Source organism: Scyliorhinus canicula, chromosome 13 (genome assembly GCF_902713615.1).
Source record: "Scyliorhinus canicula chromosome 13, sScyCan1.1, whole genome shotgun sequence".
Lineage (NCBI taxonomy): Eukaryota > Metazoa > Chordata > Chondrichthyes > Carcharhiniformes > Scyliorhinidae > Scyliorhinus > Scyliorhinus canicula.
In genome coordinates this window covers 81,437,550-81,459,627 of record NC_052158.1, presented here as the reverse complement: position 1 = coordinate 81,459,627, position 22,078 = coordinate 81,437,550, and the positions used below count along the sequence as shown (strand labels likewise).

General features: G+C 49.0%; 1 protein-coding gene across 3 annotated transcripts in view; it reads right to left on the bottom strand.

Moving 5' to 3' along the window:
- Positions 1-3,897: 3,897 nt before the first annotated feature.
- Positions 3,898-22,078, bottom strand: part of LOC119975406 (G-protein coupled receptor 35-like) — a 68,734-nt gene continuing 50,553 nt past the window's right edge. For all 3 annotated transcript variants that reach the window (XM_038815019.1, XM_038815018.1, XM_038815020.1), the window contains exon 2: positions 3,898-5,051. In XM_038815019.1, the coding sequence (XP_038670947.1) occupies positions 4,069-5,043 (975 nt within the window). In that variant the 5' untranslated portion in view covers positions 5,044-5,051 and the 3' untranslated portion in view covers positions 3,898-4,068. The remainder of the gene's footprint in view (positions 5,052-22,078) is intronic.

The window sequence follows — 22,078 nt, the reverse complement described above, 5'->3', positions numbered from 1 at the left end:
TGCCCACTTTCTCCAATTATCTTGGCTCTGGCAATAAAATAGCCCTCTACAGCGCAGAGGTCCTCAAGTCAGTGGAAGGGTATTTGTCGCGATCGGGTGGAACATCGGGTGCCTCTCGATGCGGATGACAGCATCTTTCCCTAGTTAACCCTCCTGGGAGGCGAGCCCAATTGGGTACGTTATCCTTTCTATGACACATTTTCGCTATCTGGGGGTCTGAGTGGTCCACAACTGGGCCTTACTTCATAAATTGAACTACATAGTTCTGGTTAATGGTATCAAAAGCAGATTTGAGGAGGTCAAATAGTCTTCCTCTCTCCTTGGCAGTTAGGGTTCAGACTATTAAAATGAATGTGCTTCTGAGGTTTCTATTTTTCTTTCAGTGTCTTCCCCTTTTTCTCCCCAAGTCCTTGTTCATTAAGGTCAATAAATTGATATCCTCTTTTATTTGGGCCGGTAAGAATCCGAGAATCCGCAGCATTCTACTACAAAGGTTCCTCCCCAATTTTTTGTTCTAATACTGTGCTGCTAACATTCAAAAAATGCTACTGTGGATTTATGATCCTGAATCTATTTAGGGACAGATGGAGGCTCGGTCCTGCTCTACTTCTACTTTTCTTGCCATCATTACTGCACCATTGCCTTTTTCTCCCCCTATATTTTCCTCAAACACAGTTGTCGTCTCTTCTCTTAGGATTTTGAAACAGTTTGGACAGCATTTTAAGCTCCATTCCCTTTCTTTACTAGCCCCCTATTTGCAACAATTACCTTGTCCTGCCGTCTGGGTTGGACCTAACATTTGAAGCTTGGGAAGTGAAGGGCCGGGAATGGTTTGGCGACTTGTTTGTGGCGGGGAGATTTGCCAGTTTTAGGGAGTCAGCTAATAAATTCTAATTGCCCAACCCCTGTTTCGATATTTTCAAGTTCGCGATTTTTCCCGCAAGACTTTTCCTTCCTTTCCTCTGGCACCAGCTTCTTCCTTGACTTCAAAGAAAAATTTTGTTTTTAATTTATTTTTCCAATTGAGGGGCAATTTAGTGTGTTTCCTTGAGTATCGAAAAATAAGGGGTGACCTCATTGAAACTTATAAATTCTTACCATGTGACAGTGTGGAAGTGGATTAGAAGTTTCCCCTGGTTGGTGAGACTAAAACCACAGGGCGGAAACTCAGAATAAGGGTGAGGTCATTTAAGACTGAGATGTGGAGGAATTTCTTTACTAAGCCTGGTAGATCTTTAGAATTTTCTACCCCAGAGGCTGTGGAAGTTCATTCATTGAGCATTTTCAAGATAGAAATCAACAGATTTGCAGGGATTACTTGGAGGGATATGTAGATAGTGTGGAAAAGTGGAATTGAGATAGTTGCCCAGCCATGATTTAATTAATTGGTTGAGGAAGCTTGCAGACTGGATAGCCTATTCCTGTTCCTATGGGGAGTATAGTATCTGAGAAGGTGCAATCTCCTTAGCACTGCCTGACTGTTATGCTGCATTCTGTGCTGTTACTCCTCCTCATGTCCACAGGGAATGTCATATCTGTTGTATCTTTGTCCTCACAGTATAATGCAATATCAATAGAGGTTTATTAGATAGGTCTTCACTGTGCAAAGGCTGGTACTAGACTGAGGGCCAAAGGCTGCAAAGTAGCCAATGACTATGCATGTCCATAAAATCCATAGAATTCCGTAAGTGCAGAAGGAGGCCATTTGGCCCATCGAGTCTGCAGCGACTCTCTGAGAGAGGACCCTACCTACCGCCCACCCTCCCCATCCCTGCAGCCCACTTAACCTACACATCTTTGGACCACTAAGGGGCAACTTAGCATGGCCTATCCACCTAACCGGCACATCTTTGGACTGTGGGAGGAAACCGGAGCACCCGGAGGAAACCCATGCAGCTGCTGGAGAAAGTTCAAACTCCGCACAGATGGTGATCCAAGGCTGGAATCGAGCTCAGGTCCCTGAAGTTGTGACGCAGCAGTGCCAACCACTGTGCCACCGTGCTGCCATTCTTAAAGAGACATTGCACATAACTACAATAACCCACATATATTGGTTCCTGAAAAGCCTGAACTCTGGATAATGGGTGAAGCAGGGTGAGGGGGGATGGGGAGGAGGTTTAAAAATTGTTGGTGATCTGACCCTGCCAGAAGCAGTGAAAAATCAGTCCAGGTCTTCATACACAAAATGAGACATTTTTTAAAAACTGTAAAATCAACTGTATAAACTGTAGATGAAACTATCGAGCTCTTCAGTCTATAAAACCCCTTCTTGATCCTGTTAATAACTGATGTTTATAAGTCTTGATGTAATCTACTATCAATTATTATGAGTAATAAAACAGGATGTAAGCTGCAAAGTCACTGCCCTCATTATACTATATGTAAATGAAGGGACCTCCGCATTGACTCGGTGGTCGGAGCCATGGGAAGAGCCAAGAGGCATGAGAAAACTGGAGGCCGGGAGTGGGGAATTGGTTATCAACAGGAATGGCTTCTGCCAGATTTTCTGGCCATAAACATTGTCTACCAGAAATAGATTTAGAGGGCAAGTTAATGGACTTTTGACCGCCCCCCCCCCCCTCCCTTATCCTCTTAAAGGAATGAATTTAAACTATTGCAATCAGATTATGACCTCTGTCACTTGCTGACTTATATCATCTCTTATGACAAATTACTCACAGGAGAATGTATGAAATATTGAAAATGGTTTCACCTGTTTTTGCTGTGCTTTAATTTTGATGATATTCATGCATTCTATCAATGTTCTGCCGGGAGATTTCAACAGCTAAGTGTCCATTGTTATTCTTGTGACATTAGCCCACCGTCGTTGGCAATGCAATCAGAAATGGTGACCGGAGGAATATCGAGCTTAGACACGGAAAATGATCAATGCCTGCACTGAAAGGGGGCACTCAAATTGTGATTGAATGAGCACCAAGAATATTAGGAGCTACATCAAAATCTCGGAAAGATCAGATGTTATATTAAGCGGAAATGCATATTGAATGAATGGCACCATCACTGTCTTTTTTGTTCTCTTCACGTACTAAATCAATTAGGGCACTTTCAAACTGAGCTGTCAATTAATTTCAATTTCCAAAACATGGGGCAAAATACTCTGGCCTCCTCGCGGTATGTTTCGAGGTGGCCCACCATTGGCCGGTGGCAGGCTCTTCCGGTCTCACCGCTGGCAATGGGATTTCTCAATGGATTCATCCCATGCCGCCTGAAAACCCACGGCGGGGGCGTGCCCTCGACAGGACAGCAAGATCCTGCCAGCGTGAACAGCCCCAAGATCTCGGCCATTATGTTTTGGCATATAGCATTCTTAAAAAGAATCTGTTTAAATGGGATCGTAGTCAACATAGAACATAGAACATAGAACAGTACAGCACAGAACAGGCCCTTCGGCCCTCGATGTTGTGCCGAGCAATAATCACCCTACTCAAACCCACCCTATACCAGTAACCCAACAACCCCCCCACCCCCCCAACCTTACTTTTTAGGACACTACGGGCAATTTAGCATGGCCAATCCACCTAACCCGCACATCTTTGGACTGTGGGAGGAAACCGGAGCACCCGGAGGAAACCCACGCACACACGGGGAGGACGTGCAGACTCCGTACAGACAGTGACCCAGGCGGGAATCGAACCTGGGGCCCTGGAGCTGTGAAGCATTTATGCTAACCACCATGCTACCGTGCTGCCACTCAGCACATTCCTTTCGTTCACAGCTCTCAGGAAAATAATCCATTATGCCACATGATCTTGTTGTGATGGTGCAAATATGCTGCAATGTATTTTATAACGATATGGAATTGGCTACTACATTTGCTGTTATTGCAATAAGCTCCAGAGTTATTTAAAAAAAATGTAATTTGAGATAAAGCAAAAAGAACGATTGAAATATTTATTGGACAAGCGTATTAGGGTGATGGAACCGAGGTCAGTCAGTCGGCTTAATATACCAAACTGCCATGATGTAATTGAATGATAGAACTAGGTTGAGGGGCGAAATGGCTAACTCCTGTCCCTCCGTTCCCATGAATATTTTTGTTAACATAAGCTACAAGTAGTCTGACTGCTGTGTATCTTGGGTGTTCTGAACCTCTATGACACCAAGGCTTAGTTTCTTTCTACCAGATATCCTCCTAATATGTTGTGTTAAAGAAGCACGGACCTCTTTGGAAGCAAAATAATAAATAATTCCATCCAGGCAACAGTTCACATTAGCCAAACACGTGGATACAGTAACAAACATGCGCGAATTCATCAGCATTGCACAGTTCACCTGAAACGTGTCCATCAGAAACTGCATTAATAATGCTGCGTGAAAAGGAAAGAAGCAAAGAATGAAGATGATTAGATTTGTAGCGATAATTGTGATGCTGCGGCTGAAAATAAAGTTCCCCTGGGATTCTGTGCTTTTTTTGCAGAGAGTCATGATGATCTGTAAAGAGCAAAAGCTCAAAATTATAAAAGGAATGATAAATCCAAATAGTTCAATGATAATAATGATCCAGGTGTCAGTGGGCTCATCAGTCTGCTTCAGAAAGCAAGATTTAGCGTTGACACTGTCAGCGGCAAATTGTATTTGCAGAGAAATTGCGACTAGACATACGAAAGTCCAAATTGCACCACATGCAATCGCAGCCTTCATTGGTGACCGGAAGCTTTTTGCTTTAAGTGGGTACTTGATTGCAATGCATCGATCCATACTGATGCAGACAATGATGTAGATGCTCACGTACATGTTCACAAAATACAGGCACTCGATAAATGCACAGAAGCTTGATGCAAGCTCTTCGCGAGGCTTGTAGCTGTACATCTTGAAGGGTAAAGACAGAAGCAGCATGGTGTCTGAAACAGCCAAATTTATCACATAAATGACGGTTTCTGTCCATTTCCTGAATTTCCAGCAGAACATCCATAAAGTCATTGCATTGAATGTTAATCCCAGTAGAAAGATTGGGGTGGACATCCCGATCACTATGGACAGCATTGCGCCAGTCTTTGAAATATTGCACCTCATCTCTCCCATCAGCTAAGCTGTAAAACATCAATACCATATAAATTAGCATATATTGTGAGCATGAATCTCCAGTCAAAGGGCTAACTGCTTACCTAGAATTCTTCAACCGGGGGTATTTTTCCCCAATAATTATTCTACAGTCGGATTCTTCAATCATAAAAGCTTATCTCTGCAACAAGTTTGGATGTCTGGAGTTCCATTGTATCAGGAACTGACTGCATGTTTCATATTACTTCCATTGCATCTGTCGATTCCACTAGAACTTAGAACATACAGTGTAGAAGGAGGCCATTCGGCCCATCGAGTCTGCACCGACCCATTTAACCCCTCACTTCCACCCTATCCCCTTAGCCCAATAATCCCTCCTAACATTTTTTGGTCACTGAGGGCAGTATATCATGGCCAATCCACCTAACCTGCATGTCTTTGGACTGGGGGAGGAAACCAGAGCACCCAGAGGAAACTCACGCTCACACGGGGAGAACGTGCAAACTCCGCCCAGACAGTGACCCAGCGGGGAATCGAACCGGGGACCCTGGCGCTGTGAAGCAACAGTGCTATCCACTTGTGCTACCGTGCTGCACCACTGGAGCAAAGAACAAAAGAACAAAGAACAAAGAAAATTACAGCACAGGACCAGGCCCATCGGCCCTCCCAGCCTGCGCCAATCCAGATCCTTTTTCTAAACCTGTCGCCTATTTTCCAAGGATCTACTTCCCTCTGTTCCCCGCCTGTTCATATATCTGTCTAGATCAGTGGTTCTCAACCTTTTTTAACCCATGGACCCCTTTTCCTCTTAATTTTTTTTTGTGGACCCCCATAGTGAGTAATTAAGAAAAAAATGCAGATTTATTCAATGAGATCCCTGTGGTTGATGCTGCTCAGCGAGTTTTTTTATATTCGGCTCCATCGAGGTCAATGATAGTCGAAGATCTATCTTCACAATGTCGAGTCTATTACGAGCTTTTGATAATAAGTGAAAAACACGACTAAATCCTGATTCAACAAGGTAAGATGATGGAAAAGCTATAATGTAGAGCTGTGCTTTATCCTAGAGTAGTGGGTACTTTTTAGCAGTGTCATTTGTTTTCCATATATTATGCTTCCCATCTTTGAATTTTGCGCGCAATATTTCATCACTTTGTAATTCAATGAGGGTCTCCTGTAAAGAAATGTTATTCATAACTTGATTTAGGATGAAAAATCTGAAAGAAAAATAGTTTGAATCGAACTATGAACTTTATTAAACATATGAAAACTGCGTTCCAGGCAAAGCAAGGCATATTCTCTTCACTCATAAGTTTATGAATCCCAAGGGAGATTAGTGGGACAATTAGGGCCACAGCAAATGCACCTTCAGCCCTCAAGGTAAATTAGATAGATTATAATCTCTCTAGTGCTCTATGGACCACTAAAATATCACCGTGGACCCCCAATTCGGTATTTTTGTTGTGTGGACCCCCGGTAATGTTACATGGACCCCCAGGGTCCATGTGGACCCCGGTTGAGAACCACTGGTCTAGATGCTTCTTAAATGATGCTATCGTGCCCGCCTCTACCACCTCCGCTGGCAAAGCGTTCCAGACACCCACCACCCTCTGTGTAAAAAACTTTCCACGCACATCTCCCTTAAACTTTCCCCCTCTCACCTTGAAATCGTGACCCCTTGTAATTGACACACCCACTCTTGGGAAAAGTTTGTTGCTGTCCACCCTGTCCATACCTCTCATAACTTTGTAGACCTCAATCAGGTCCCCCCTCAACCTCCGTCTTTCCAACGAAAACAATCCTAATCTACTCAACCTTTCTTCATAGCTAGCACCCTCCATACCAGGCAACATCCTGGTGAACCTCCTCTGCACCCTCTCTAAAGCATCTACATCCTTCTGGTAATGTGGCGACCAGAACTGCACGCAGTATTCCAAATGTGGCCTAACCAAAGTCCTATACAACTGTAACATGACCTGCCGACTCTTATACTCAATACCCTGTCCGATGAAGGCAAGCATGCTGCATGCCTTCTTGACCACTCTATCGACCTGCGTTGCCACCTTCAGGGTACAATGGACCTGAACTCCCAGATCTCTCTGTACATCAATTTTCCCCAGGACTCTTCCATTGACTGTATAGTCCACTCTTGAATTAGATCTTCCAAAATGCATCACCTCGCATTTGCCTGGATTGAACTCCATCTGCCATTTCTCTGCCCAACTCTCCAATCTATCTATATTTTGCTGTATTCTCTGACAGTCCCCCTCGCTATCTGCAACTCCACCAATCTTAGTATCATCTGCAAACTTGCTAATCAGACCACCTATACCTTCCTCCAGATCATTTATGTATATCACAAACAACAGTGGTCCGGGCACGGATCCCTGTAGAACACCACAAGTCACCTTTCTCCATTTTGAGACATTGCCTTCCACCACTACTCTCTGTCTCCTGTTTCCCAGCCAGTTCTTTATCCATCTAGCTAGTACACCCTGAACCCCATACAACTTCACTTTTTCCATCAACCTGCCATGGGAAACTTTATCAAACGCCTTACTGAAGTCCATGTGTATGACATCCCATTCAATGTCATATTAACTTTGTCACTTTCTCAAAGAATTCTATTAGGTTTGTAAGACATGACCTTCCCTGCACAAAACCATGCTGCCTATCACTGATAAGTCTATTTTCTTCAAAATGTGAATAGATCCTATCCCTCAGTATCTTCTCCAAACGTTTGCCTACCTCTGATGTCAAGCTCACAGGTCTATAATTCCCTGGATTATCCGTGCTGCCCTTCTTAAACAAAGGGACAACATTAGCAATTCTCCAGTCCTCCGGGACCCCACCCGTGCTCAAGGATGCTGCAAAGATATCTGTTAAGGCCCCAGCTATTTCGTCCCTCACTTCCCTCAGTAACCTGGGATAGATCCCATCTGGGCCTGGGGACTTGCCTTTTAGAATACCCAAAAGTGTCCCCAGCGCCGGCCCTAGGGTTGCTGGCGCCCCAGGCAAGCTGAACTTCGACGACCTTGGGGGGGCGGGGCCGGGGGGGGGCGGGGGGGGGGGGGGGCCAGGGGGGGCGAGGCCGGGGGGGGTGCGGAGGGGGCGGAGGGGGCCCGAGGGGGGGGGGCTGGAGTGACCACCGGCGAGCCTGGATCCATCCGCCATGTTTGTGCGGGGCGGCCTGAGGGAGGGCGGCCACCGTGCATGCACTGGTTGGCACCGGCCCAACTGCGCACGCGCGGGACCCGCACTCCTTGATGGCGCCCCCTAGCACATGGCGCCCCGGGCGACTGCCCGAGTTGCCGGTACCTTGAGCCGGCCCTGACTGTCCCCTTCCTTATGATGGCTTGACCTAGAGTATTTAAACATCCATCCCTAGCCTCAACATCCGTCATGTCCCTCTCCTTGGTGAATACCGATGCAAAGTACTCATTAAGAATCTCACCCATTTCCTCTGACTCCACGCATAAATTTCCTCTTTTGTCTTTGAGTGGGCCAATCCTTTCTCTAGTTACCCTCTTGCTCCTTATATACGAATAAAAGGCTTTGGGATTTTCTTTAACCCTGTTAGCCAAAGATATTTCATGACCTCTTTATTGCGCGTTTGAGATTTGTCCTACTTTCCCGATATTCCTCCAAAGCTTCATCAGTTTTGAGTCGCCTCGATCTTATGTATGCTTCCTTTTTCATTTTAGCTAGTCTCACAATTCCACCCGTCATCCATGGTTCCCTAATCTTGCCATTTCTATCTTTCATTTTCACAGGAACATGTCTGTCTTGCACTCTAATCAACCTTTCCTTAAAAGACTCCCACATTTCAAATGTGGATTTACCCTTAAACAGCTGCTCCCAATCCACATTCCCTAGCTCCTGCCGAATTTTGTTATACTTGGCCTTTCCCCAATTTAGCACTCTTCCTTTAGGACCACTCTCGTCTTTGTCCATGAGTATTCTAAAACCTACGGAATTGTGATCGTTATTCCCAAAGTAATCACCGACTGAAACATCAACCACCTGGCCGGGATCATTCCCCAATACCAGGTCCAGTATAGCCCCTTCCCGAGTTGGACTATTTACATACTGCTCTAAAAAACTCTCCTGGATGCTCCTTACAAACCCTGCTCCATCTACGCCTCCAACACTACATGAGTCCCATTCAATGTTGGGGAAGTTAAAATCTCCCATCACAACCACCCTATTGCTCCTACATTTTTCTATAATCTGTCTACATATTTGTACCTCTACTTCACGCTCGCTTTTGGGAGGCCTGTAGTAGAGTCCCAACAATGTTACTGCACCCTTCCCATTTCTTAGCTCGACCCATATTGCCTCAGTGCTCAAAACCTCCATCATACCCTCCTTAATCACAGCTCCTCCACCTCTTTTACCTCCCTTTCTATCCCTCCTGAAGCATCTATACCCTGAGATATTTAGTTGCCAGTCTTGCCCTTCCCTCAACCAAGTCTCAGTAATATCAACAATATTCCCAGTCAATATAACAATCATATTCCCAGGTACTAATCCAAGCCCTAAATTCATCTGCCTTACCTGCACTTCTCACATTAAAACAAATGCACCTCAGAACAACTGTCCCTTTGCATTCATCATCTCTTCCCTGTCTACTCTTCCCCTTAGTCACATTGAGTTTATTATCTAGTCCCTTACTGGCTTTAGTTGCTTGCCTCTTTACTGACCTCTAACTTCCTAATCTGGCTCCCATCCCCCTGCCACATTAGTTTAATAAACTCCCCAACAGTGTTAGCAAAGGCACCCCCTAGAACATTGGTTCCAGTCCCGCCCAGGTATAGACCATCTGATTTGTAATGGTCCCACCGCCCCCAGAACCAGTTCCAATGTCCCAGAAATCTGACCCCCCCCTCCTGCACCATCTCTCAAGCCACGTATTCATTCTGACTATTCTTGAATTTCTTCTCTGACTGTCTCGTGGCACTGGTAGCAATCCTGAGGTTACTACCTTTGAGGTCCTACTTTTTAACTTCCCTCTCCTAACTCTCTAAATTCTGATTGTAGGACCTCATCCCGTTTTTTACCTATATCGTTGGTGCCTATATGCACCACGACAACTGGTTGTTCACTTTTCCCCTTCAGTATGTCCTGCAGCCGATCTGAGACATCCCTGACCCGTGCATCCGGGAGGCAACATACCATTCGGGAGTATCATTTTCGACCACAGAAATGCCTGTCTACTCCCCTTATGATTGAATCCCCTATGGCTTTAAAAAAATAAATTTACAGTACCCAATTCTATTTTTTCCAATTAAGAGGCAATTTTGCAAGGCCAATCCACCTACCCTGCACATCTTTTGGGTTGTGGGGGCGAAACCTACGCAAACACGGGGAGAATGCGCAAACTCCACACAGACAGTGACCCAGAGCCGGGATCGAACCTGGGACCTCGGCGCCGTGAGGCTAACCCACTGTGCCACTGTGCTGTCCTTACTGCCCCTACTGCCTTTAACGGCGTAAGGAAAGTTAAGTATGTGAACTGTTCCATTGGTCTTTCTCGCTTAGTATTTTTGCTCTTCCATTATTGTATTCAAAAGAATTCTCAACATTAGAAGCATGAACCTTCATCTAATGAAGTTCTTGTTGACATTGCTTTAAATTTAATTCTCACTAATTTAAGTTGTATACCTCAGCTCCTGATTCCCTCATCTAAACTGAGAGATGAATGCATCAAAATTCCTGGATATTGAAGGGATTCGTGGTGCAATAACAGTCAAGGAATGGGAGACCATGAATCTGGATATAAGCAAATAATTGCGCATGCTGGGATCTGAAAGAAACCCTGAAAATACTGGACAATCTCAGCAGGTCTGACAGCATCTGTGGAGAAAGAAGAGAACTAATGTTTTGAATCCGTATGACTCTTTGTCAAAGCCAGAGACAACTGGAAATGGGTCAGATTTATACCGTATTGTGGGGGGGGGGGGGGTAAGGTGGGGGAGGGGGGGGAGTGGAGCGATGGGGCTGGATAGGGGGCACTATCAATTACGACGAGATGAGAGTAGAATGTAATCGAGGCTTTATTACACAGAGATGCGTGGCCTCCTACAGCAGCTGATGAAATGGCTGTTGTTCGGAGAGCACACACATTTATACTCCGCCTACTGGGTGGAGCCAGCAGGCAGGGATCTACCCCCGTACCTGTAGTACAGGGGCCTTACCGTAATACCCATAGACAAAATACAATACAACAGTGGAGATTATCACCTTCACCCCCTGTTAAAAATGAGTCCAGTGGGGTGGTGGAAAACTATATACATACAGATTGGTTTAAAAATTACAGAGAAGGTTACAAATTTAGACGATCAGGCACCTTAATCTGTCCTTGAGCTCGCCGCAGTGTTGGTGGCGACTCAGGTGTCGCCTTGGTCTTCGGTGACTCTGGGAGCGTGTCGAAATCCTCTTCATCCCCGGGTGGGAGCAAGCGGAGGATGGATTTCCTGGAGCGGGGGCTGGGGTGGGGTGCGCCGGGGGAAGGGAGGGTGGCGCCTGGTTAGAGGGGGTGTGTGTGTGTGGGGACCCAGCTGGTGACAGATCCCTGAGGGAGACTGTGCCTTGGCGGCCATCGGGGTATGCTACGTAGGCGTACTGCGGGTTTGCTTGGAGTAGCTGTACCTTCTCAACCAACGGGTCCGCCTTGCAGAGCCGCATGTGCTTGCGGAGGATAATGGGTCCTGGAGCTGCCAGCCACGTTGAGAGCAAAAACCCGGAAGGTGGGCTTCCTGGGGAAGGCAAAGAGACGTTAATGGGGGGTTTCGTTAGTCACAGTGCACAGAAGCGACCGAATGGAATGAAGTGCGTTGGGGAGGACCTCCTGCCAGCGGGAGGCCGAGAGACTTCTGGGCCATTGGGCCAGCTGGACGGCCCTCAAGACAGTCCCATTCTCCCGCTCCACCTACCCGTTTCCCCTGGGGCTGTAGCTGGTCGTCCTGCTGGAGGCGATGCCCTTGCTGAGCAGATACTGACGCAGCTCATCGCTCATAAATGAGCATCCCCGGTCACTGTGGACGTAGGCGGGGAAACCAAACAGAGCGAAGATGGTGTTGAGGGCTTTGATGACGGTGGCAGACATAATATTGTGGCATGGGACGGCAAAGGAGAATCGGGAATACTCGTCGACCACATTGAGAAAGTGCGTGTTGCGGTCGGTGGTGGGGAGGGGCCCTTTGAGGACCACGCTGAGCCGTTCAAAGGGGCGGGAGGCCTTCACCAGGCGCACACGGTCTTGCCGGGAGAAGTGCGGTTTACACTCCGCACAGACCTGGCATTCTCTGGTGATACCCGTGACTTCCTCGATGGAGTAGGGCAGATTGCGGGCCTTAATGAAGTGGTAAAAGCAGGTGACTCCTGGGTGACAGAGATCGACGTGCAGGGGCGGAGTCGATCCACTTGTGCGCTGGTACATGTACCTCGGGACAGGGCATCGGGGGGCTCGTTGAGCTTACCGAGGCGATACAAAATCTCATAATTGTAGGTGGAGAGCTCGATCCTCCACCTCAAGATTTTATCAGTTTTGATCTTACCCCGCTGTGTGTTGTTAAACATGAAGACAACCGACCGTTGGTCAGTGAGGAGAGTGAATCTCCTGCTGGCCAGGTAGTGCCTTCAATGTCGCACAGCTTCAATGATCGCTTGGGCCTCCTTTTCGACGGAGGAGTGCCAAATTTCGGAGGCATGGAGGGTGCGGGAAAAGAATGTCACGGGCCTGCCTGCCTGGTTGAGGATGGCGGCCAGAGCGACGTCTGATGCATCGCTCTCGGTTTGGAAGGGGAGCGTCTCGTCGACCACGTGCATCGCGGCCTTGGCGATGTCGGCCTTGACACGGTTGAAGGCCTGGTGAGCCTCGGCCGTCAGTGGGAAAGCGGTGGATTGAATGAGTGGGTGGGTCTCATCCGCATAGTTTGGGACCCACTGGGCATAATACGAAAAGAACCCCAGGCATCGTTTGAGGGCCTTGGGGCAGTGGGGGAGGGGGAGCTGAGCACACACTTCTCCTTGTTGTAAGTTAGGTTGAGGAGTGTGGCGGTGTGGAGAAATTTGGAAAGGTTAGCATCATGGTCCTGCTGGTCGTGGCCGCAGATGGTGACATTGTCCAGGTACGGGTAGGTGGCCCGCAGTCCGTACCGGTCAACCATTCGGTCCATCTCCCATTGGAAGACCGAGACCCCGTTGGTGATGCCGAAGGGAACCCTAAGGAAATGGTAAAGGCGGCCGTCTGCTTCAAACGCAGTGTATGGGCGATCCGCCTTACGGATGGGGAGCTGGTGGTAGGCAGATTTCAGGTCCACTGTCGAGAAGACTCGGTTCTGTGCAATCTGATTGACCATATCAGATATGCGTGGGAGGCGGTACGTTTAAAGCTGTGTGTACCAATTGATGGTCTGACTGTAATCAATGACCATCCTATTTTTCTCCCTGGTTTTCACCACTTGGGGTCTCCAGGTGCCGTTGCTGGTCTCGGTGATACCTTCCCGCAGCAGCCGCTGGACCTCAGACCTGATGAAGGTCCTGTCCTGAGCATTGTACCATCTGCACCTGGTGGCGACGGGTTTTCAATCCAGGTGAAGTTTGTAAAAAAGGGAAGGCGGTTCGACCTTAAGGGTTGTGAAGCCGCAAACAGTAAGGGGTGCTAGGAGCCCGCATTGTTTCATTGTTAGGCTCTGGAGGTTGCACTAGAAGACCAGGGCGAGTAGCAAGGCAGCGCAGAGGTTGGGGAGGATGTAGAGCCGGAAGCCACAGAACTCTATGCCCTGGACGGTGAGGGTGGCGATGCAGTACCCCCAGATCGCCACGGAGTGGGATCCGGAGGCCAGGGAGATTCTTTGTTTCGCGGGGTGTACCGCGAGGGAGCAGCACCTTCCCTTTTCGGGGTGGATGAAGCTCTCAGTGCTCACGGAGTCCAGAAGGCAGGATATCTCGGCCCGCCGATCTTCACCTTTGTCGAAGCGGTCACGGGATTGTGCGGTCGAGACTGGTCGATCGTAAGCGAGGTGAGACGTGGCTGGTCGTCGGCGGTTGCAGGCGATGAGCGGCCCAATGAGGTGCCCGATAGGCAGGGGTCCTGAGGCGGCTAGGATGGCGGCGCCCATGGGCCGCACGTGTCCTGGGGCAGGCACCCTCGGGCTGCATGTGTCCTGGGGCAGGCAAGATGGTGGCGCCCATTGGTTCTGAGGCAAGCAAGATGCCAGCGCCCACAGCACGGCCTCGGAGCCCGCTGCTCTCACCGAATTCATCCCCACCCGGGGGGCTAGGAGCGGCACTCCGTTATTCTCGGTCACCGGGCCTTGACGCTTGCGTCAAGGCGGTGCGCCAAGAATGACGCGACGGCGGCGCCTATGTGACGTCAGCTGCGCATGCGCAGGTTGGCCGGCTCCAACCCGCGCATGCGCGGCTGACGTCACGACGGCTGACAGCTCGAACCCACGCGTGCACGGTAGCCGTCGTTCCCCTCAGCCGCCCGGAAGACGTGGCGGCTTTATCTTGCAGGGCAGCAGAGGGGAAATAGTGCATCCGATTGAGACGCCGGCCCCACGATCGGTGGGCACCAATCGCGGGCCTGTCCCCTCCCGAGCACAGTCGTGGTGTTCATTCCCCACCAGGCCCCCTACAAGCTCCAAAACGGGCATCTCACGGCGATTCCACGATGGCAGCGACCATTTGTGGTTGCCGCCGTCGTGAAACGGTCGCGAACGGCAGGCTGCTCGACCCATCCGGGTCGGAGAATCGCCGGTCGCCGTGAAAAACGGTGAGCAGTGATTCTTCCGAGCAGGGGGTGGGAGAATCGCAGGGGGCACCAGGGGGTCGTGAAATTAGTAGGGGGGCCCTCCCGTGATTCTCCCACCCGGCGTGGGGAGCGGAGAATTGCGCCCAAGGTCTCCCTGGTGCCCCTGCTCCCTGAAGATTCTTCATTTAAGCCTCTTCGTCCACACCATTTGCCTGCCCGGGCTCTGCATCTGAGTCTTTATTGGATTCCTCCACTGAGGCTGCTGCACCTGCCTCAGTGTCCACCTTGTCCGGTGGGTCCCCCATAGAGACAGAGCACAGCAGACAACGATGATGGGCAACACTCAGTTTGAGGGATATTGCAGGGCATCCCCAGAATAATCCAGGCATCAGAACCTGGGGGAGGTGGTGGCATAGTGCTATTGCCACTGGATTAGTGTGCCAGAGACCCAGAGGGGGTCCAAGTTCCAATCCTGCCACGGCAGATGGTGAAATTTTAATTCAATAAAAACAAATCTGGAATTAAAAGAGTTTGTACCTCTAAGGCAAGTTTGTACAATGTACCTGGGCAGCTCCCACGACAGCCTACGTTATGGGAAACTCAAAAGTGTTCACGGCTCCATCTCACCTCGACGGGTGATAAGGGGTATTGGAAAAGTGGCTGATGACACCACAGGTACTCAAGGGCAGAGACTGAGGTGAGGTTCAATCGCTGCCAGGGCTCCACAAAGGCAGTGGTGGAGTGGAGGACAGGTCTGCTAAAAATTAGTTTTTTTTTAATTCATTCTCGGGATGTGGGCATTGCAGGCTGGGTCAGCATTTATTGCCCATTCCTGAGAGCAGTGAAGAGTCAACCGCATTGCTGTGGATCTGGAGTCACATAAAGTCCAGGCCAGGTAAGGATGGCAGAATCCTTCCCTAAAGATGGGTTCAATAACGTTCAATAATGGTTTCATGGTCATCATCGACTTTTAATTCAAGATTTGTTTTTATTGAATTAAAATTTCACCATCTGCAGTGGCAGGATGCATACTTCTGGTGTGAGTGGTACTCAGGGATATTAGTTCATTCACAGGGAGAAATCATTGTTTTGCCCATGAATGCAAAGTCAATCCTTTCTAACTAGATAGCGGTGCCCAAGAGCTGAGAAGAAAAAAAAAATCAACTCCGGTTAAAGCTGACATTTTCTTATCACCCAGTGTTTCTTCACTTGTTAATGAGCATAAACATATTTTGATTATTTAATAGATTAAATAATTAATATTATATTGAATTATATAAGTAGTTGAATTAAAATACTGCGGGATCATTAGGTTAAAATGCGCTTTAGGCAGTTTGACAAATGAAACAGGCAGACTTTTCTGTGAGAAAGTGTGAGAAAGGAATGCCAGTCACTGAATGGACTTCAGGACAGACATAGAGGGCGGAATTCTCTGACCCCTCACCGGGTCGGAGAACCGGTGCAGCGCCGTGCGAAAAGAGCCACGCCGCACCGATGTTGGGGCAGTACGGTAGCACTGTGGATAGCACAATTGCTGCCACTGTCTGTGCAGAGTCTGCACATCCTCCCCGTGTGTGCGTGGGTTTCTTCCGGGTGCCCCGGTTTCCTCCCACAGTCCAAAGATGTGCAGGTTAGGTGGATTGGCCATGATAAATTGCCCTTAGTGTCCAAAATTGCCCTTAGTGTTGGTTGGGGTAACTGGGTTATGGGGATAGGGTATTGACCTTGGGTAGGGTGCTCTTTCCAAGAGCCGGTGCAGACTCGATGGGCCGAGTGGCCTCCTTCTGCACTGTAAATTCTATGTCGGGACGTGATTCTCAACAGTGCGGAGAATTGGCGCCATAGGGGCCGGCGTGGTCGGTGCATGCGTCAGGACCGGCATGGGCCGGCGCGCCAATTCTCCGGGCCAGATGGGCCGTGCGGCCGTCAACAAAAAGCTGAGACCCGCCAGCGCCATTCTAACATTCTCTGAGCCTGTGGGGTCGGAGGGTGGGTGGGGGTGTCCAACCCCGATCAGTGGGCCGGCCTCTCGGCCCCCCGGCCCCCTTTCCTCCGCGCCGGCTCCTGTAGTCCTGCATCATTTGGCGTCGGGGCCGGCGCGGGGAAGGTGGCCACTGCGCATGCGCTAGTTGGCGGCAGCCCAACTGCGCATGCGCGGTCCCCACGGCGCCGGGTTCAAGCCGGGATCGGCAGCTGGAGCGGTGTGGGCCATTCCAGCGCCGTCCTAGCCCCCTGTGGGCCGCAGAATGGGGTCCCGGAATGGGCGCTGACGCCGGAGTAAAACACTCCCGTTTTTATTCTGGCGTCGGCACTTAGCCGCCCATTGGGGGAATCCCGCCCAGAATGTCTATTTTTGCAATGAAGGTTGAGGGAGAATTATGAGTTACAGTGAAATGTAATGAGCACTCATGAATGGAAATATTCGGTGTATCCTCTTCTTGATTTCCCCAGCCAATTGCAGGTCCTTGGCAATTAGTCAGTGAACCTGGTAACATGCACGTATAATTTTTAGTATATGTCGGGTGAGGAGCCAGGCCCCAAGTCTATCTCAGCCAGAATGGGGAGCGAACCCCATGGTGTTAGCGTTAATATTCAGTGAGTAATACATTACATTAATTGATAGGTGGGCTGAAATATAGCAGCTGACTTAAGTACTGGAACAATCTGAAATATCAACCGAATGCATTGAACACAGTCATTAGAATCAAAGAATTATAGAATCCCTACAGTGTTGAAGGGGGCCATTTAGCCCATCGAGTCTACACTGAAGAGCATGCAACCTAGGCCCATGCCACACCCTAATTCGAGAAATCCAGTGCCCCCCCCCCCATCTAACATTTTGAGCAATTTAGCATGGCCAATCCACCTACCCTGCACATCTTTGGGTTGAGACCCACGCAGACACGGGGAGAATGTGCAAACTCCACACAAACTATAAAAAGACTTAAGAGTCAATATTATGGACCGGGAATCAATTTGTCAGAGAAGAGGCAGACACCCCCACCACCATAGTTAGGTTCATCACTAACTATCACATGGTATGCAAAGATAGCAACTGGGATTGTTTAAAAATGAAGAAAATGTAAACATTATGAGGCCCCCTCTAGATTGCAAATCACAGGAAATAATTTGCAGTGCAATGCACATTACAAAGTCATAAAAGGGGTCCTTTAGAAATTTATCTTATGTTTTTTTTAACTGAACATAATGGAAATCTAAACTCTCTACAGTGCCATCAATAACATTATGACAGTGACTAGATTTCACAAGTATTTCATTAGCTGTGACATGCATTGGGACATCTTGAAGTCACGGTGGGCTTCATATCAGTGGCTTGAAATTGGAGGAGCATGAGTCTTCGTTTGTAGTTGAAGACATGTAGAATAGATATTAATTAAGTGAAGCCACCTTACAAATTGGTGTCTGAAGTGGGATTCACACTAATCAAGCTGTTATTCGCTTGGAACCTGAGAAGCAACAGCCATCGGCTGTCATGAGTTGTACTTTCTCTGTTTGCCCAGCTGATGTGTTATATCTAAATTGCTGCTCTGCCACTTGTCCTCCGGGATTAGTGAACTATACTTAAACCGTCTTGTATACTCTTCCTGTCTATTCTATGCTTTATTTTGAGTTTCTCATCATCTATCTTGTGTATCTGTGGCTCCAGAATCCAAAATCTTACAGATTACATAAATGTTCTTATTGCAGAACAACGGCTGTGATAAGAATAATTTAAAAATTATACTTCATTTAGAACAACTATTGACATCCATTTCCAAGGTTAGACAGGAGGTTATTTTGCCTCTTTGTGCTCATGGGCCAGCAATCATTTTACATCTCGCCCAAAGTTATTTCCATTGAATACAACTGGAGTCTCTCAGATTGCTTTGGAAAAATAGATGATAGTATTGGACCTAGATTCAAGACTTGTACCCTTCATCTCAAAGGCTGCCACTTGCAGAGACCAACCCTCAAGTCACCCATTACCTTTCTTTCATAGTATGCCACTGATATGAGGAGAGTCAAAGAATAAGGGAGAAAACATGAAACAAAAATAGGTGGGGCTTTCAAAAGCTTGACGTATAATTTAATAGCTGTAATATATCAACGAGCATGTTGTTCTTTTTAAAGGATCCTTTCTTACTTCCGGTAGCAGCAATGACTGAGTGAGCCGCACATTCGGGAGCTTTTATCTCCTCGTTGGAGAAAGGCAGGTTTCGGGCCCTGATGTAGTGGGCGAGCCGGGTGACCCCCGGGTGGCAGAGGTCATTGTGGATGACTTTTAATCGGTCGATCTGCGCGCTGGCGCATGTCCCGCGGGATAGGGCATCCGGAGGCTCATTGAGTTTCCCGGGTCGATATTTGATATCGTAATTGTAGGTGGAGAGTTCGATCCTCCACCTCAGAATTTTGTCGTTTTTTATTTTGCCCCTTTGCGAGTTGTCGAACATGAAGGCAACCTATCTTTGGTCGGTGACGAGGGTGAACCGCCTACCTGCGAGGTAGTGCCTCCAGTGACGGATAGCCTCCACAATGGCTTGTGCTTCTTTCTCGACTGAAGAGTGTCGGAGTTCTGAAGCGGAGAAGGTACGGGAGAAAAATGCAACTGGTCTACCTGCCTGATTTAACGTGGCTGCAAGAGCTACCTCTGAGGCGTCGCTCTCTACCTGGAATGGGGTGGATTCATCCACCGCCCGCATGGCGGCTTTGGCGATGTCCTCCTTGATGCGGATTGGGAGCTGGTGGTATGCAGACTTCAGATCCACCGTGGAAAAGAGCTGGGCGATCTGGTTTACCATGTCTGCAATCCTGGGGAGGGGATACGTCGAGGAGCGTAAATCTATTTATGGTCTGACTGTAGTCGACCACCATACGGAATTTTTCCACGGTCTTAACGACCACCACCTGGGCTATCCAGGGACTATTGCTGGCCTCTATAACCCCTCACTGAGTAGCCTTCGGACTTCTGCTCTGACAAATACCCTATCCTGCAGGCTATACTGCCTGCTACGAGTGGCTTACAGTCCTTAGTGAGATTGGCAAAGAGAGGAGGGGGGGGATTCGCAGCGTACCGAGGCTGCAGATCGTGAGTGGGGGCAGGGGCCCTCCGAAGCTGAGGGTGAGGCTCTTGAGGTTGCATTGGAAGTCTAGGCCTAATAAGAGTGGCGCGCAGAGTTCGGGCAACACGTAGAGTTTAAATTTCGAGTAGCTAGCGCCTCGGATTGTGTGTCGCGACGGTGCGCCCTTGGATCTGGATCGAATGGGAGCCTGAAGCGAGTGAGATAGTTTGCTGCACAGGGAAAACGGGGAGCGAACAGCGTCTTACCAGGTCTGGATCTATGAAGCTCTCCGTGCTCCCGGAGTCGAAGAGGCATGGCGTTTTGTACACGTTGATATGGACCTCTGCCATCGAGTTTCGTAGATTCTTTGGTCGTGATTGGTCCAGGGTGAGTTGCGGGTAGTCGGCGGCTCGATCAGCTGTGCTGGAGTGGCCCTGTGATGACTGCCCTCTGAGTTCATAGTCGAATTCGAATTCTTACGCAAAGTTGTCTGAACGCGGAGATGCCGATCGGGCCCGTGGGCCGTCGCACGTGGCGGGCGGCGAGGAAGATAGCGTCCAAGATGGTGGCCCCCATGAGTTGCACGTGGCCGGCCGCGTGGTGGAGGTTTTCCAGGATGGCGGCCCCCATGGCTCGCACGTGGCTGGAGGAGGAGGAGTCGGGGCATAGGCCGCAGCATTTCGGGCCCCGTGGGCCTGTGAATGAGGGGAGCGATTACTGCGAGTCGCTGGGGAGTTGGAAGCTGGGGCACCTTTTTCGAGGCGCTGCGTAATGGCCTTTTCGCCCACAGCTGCTGCAGGTCGCGTTGCGGGCCGGGCAGTGCTGCCGCGGGTGCTGATTCTGGCCGCAGAAATGGCAGGCTGGAGCAGCATAGTGGCTGGCTGGGACAACATAGTGGCTGGCTGGGGCAGCATGGTGGCTGGGCGGCCGCGTAGCACAGGCTTGGGGGATTCGCTGGTCGGGGGCCCATGATTGGGTCACGGGGTCCGCGGGGAACGAGTTAAGGCTGCGGAAGGAGACCTCCATCGTGGTAGCAGCTTCCACAGTCTTTTCTAAGTCCTGGGCCCCCTTTTCCAGCAGTCGTTGGCGCACATAGTTAGACCTGAGGCCCGCTACAAAAACATCGCGTACCGCCAATTCCCTGTGTTGAGCCGCAGTAACCGTTTGGTAATTACAGTCATTGGACAAATGATTGAGTTCCCTTAGGAATTCGGCGAGTGATTCTGTAGGCCGCTGGCGGCGAGTCATGAACACAAGGCGAGCGTAAACTTCATTAATGGGCCTTACATAAATTTTATCGAGAACTGCTAGCGCCGCAGTATATGAACTGGCCGAGTTTAGTTGCATAGAGATTCTGTGGCTCACCCTCGCGTGCAGTAGACTTAGCTTCTGATCCTCCATCGTTTTGGCTGTGCTCGCTTCAGCCAGGTAGGCCTTGAAGCACCGGATCCAGTGGGAGAAGATTTCTTTAGCCTCTGCATCCAGCGGGTCGAGTTCCAGGCGTCCAGGCTTGAGGGCCAATTCCATAATTGATCTTTACTGTTCTCAAGTCGATTAAATTGATGGAACCATCAATTCACCAGACACGTGTTTCCGATATGAATCTAGGCTTTAATCTACTTACTTCAGAGCCAGCCTGTTACCCGTTGATGAACTCGTAGTGAACTCAGGCTGACTCTGGACAAGGGCATTTATACAGCTGCACTAGGGGGAGGAGTCATGGGCGGAGCAAAGGGTGGAGCCCAGTACAAGTTCCTGAGGGCTCCCAGCGCTACCCCCCCCTAGTGGTAGCATGGCGCTACTGTGCTTACAAAGACAGTGTGAATTAACATATATATATCTATATATTACATTCACCACAGGATCCAAGACAGAATAGTCTCTAGAGGGGAAGGAAGAGAGTGTAGAGTCTCAATGATTTATAAGGTGCTCATGAAGGGGGAAGAGTCCCAGACGGAGGAACTGAAACTCAAATGGGAGGAGGAGCTAGGCGGGGAAATGGAGGACGGCTTGTGGGCAGTGGCGTGCAGAGGGGGGGCCGACGGTGCATTGGCCCCGGGCATCCATTGGATGGGGGCATCCAATCAGAGAAGGAAAAAATATATATATTTTATTTTTAAAATTTAGATTACCCAATTATTTTTTTCAATTAAGGGGCAATTTAGCGTGGCCAATCCACCTACTCTGCACATTTTTTGGGTTGTGGGGGCGAAACCAACGCAGACACGGGGAGAAT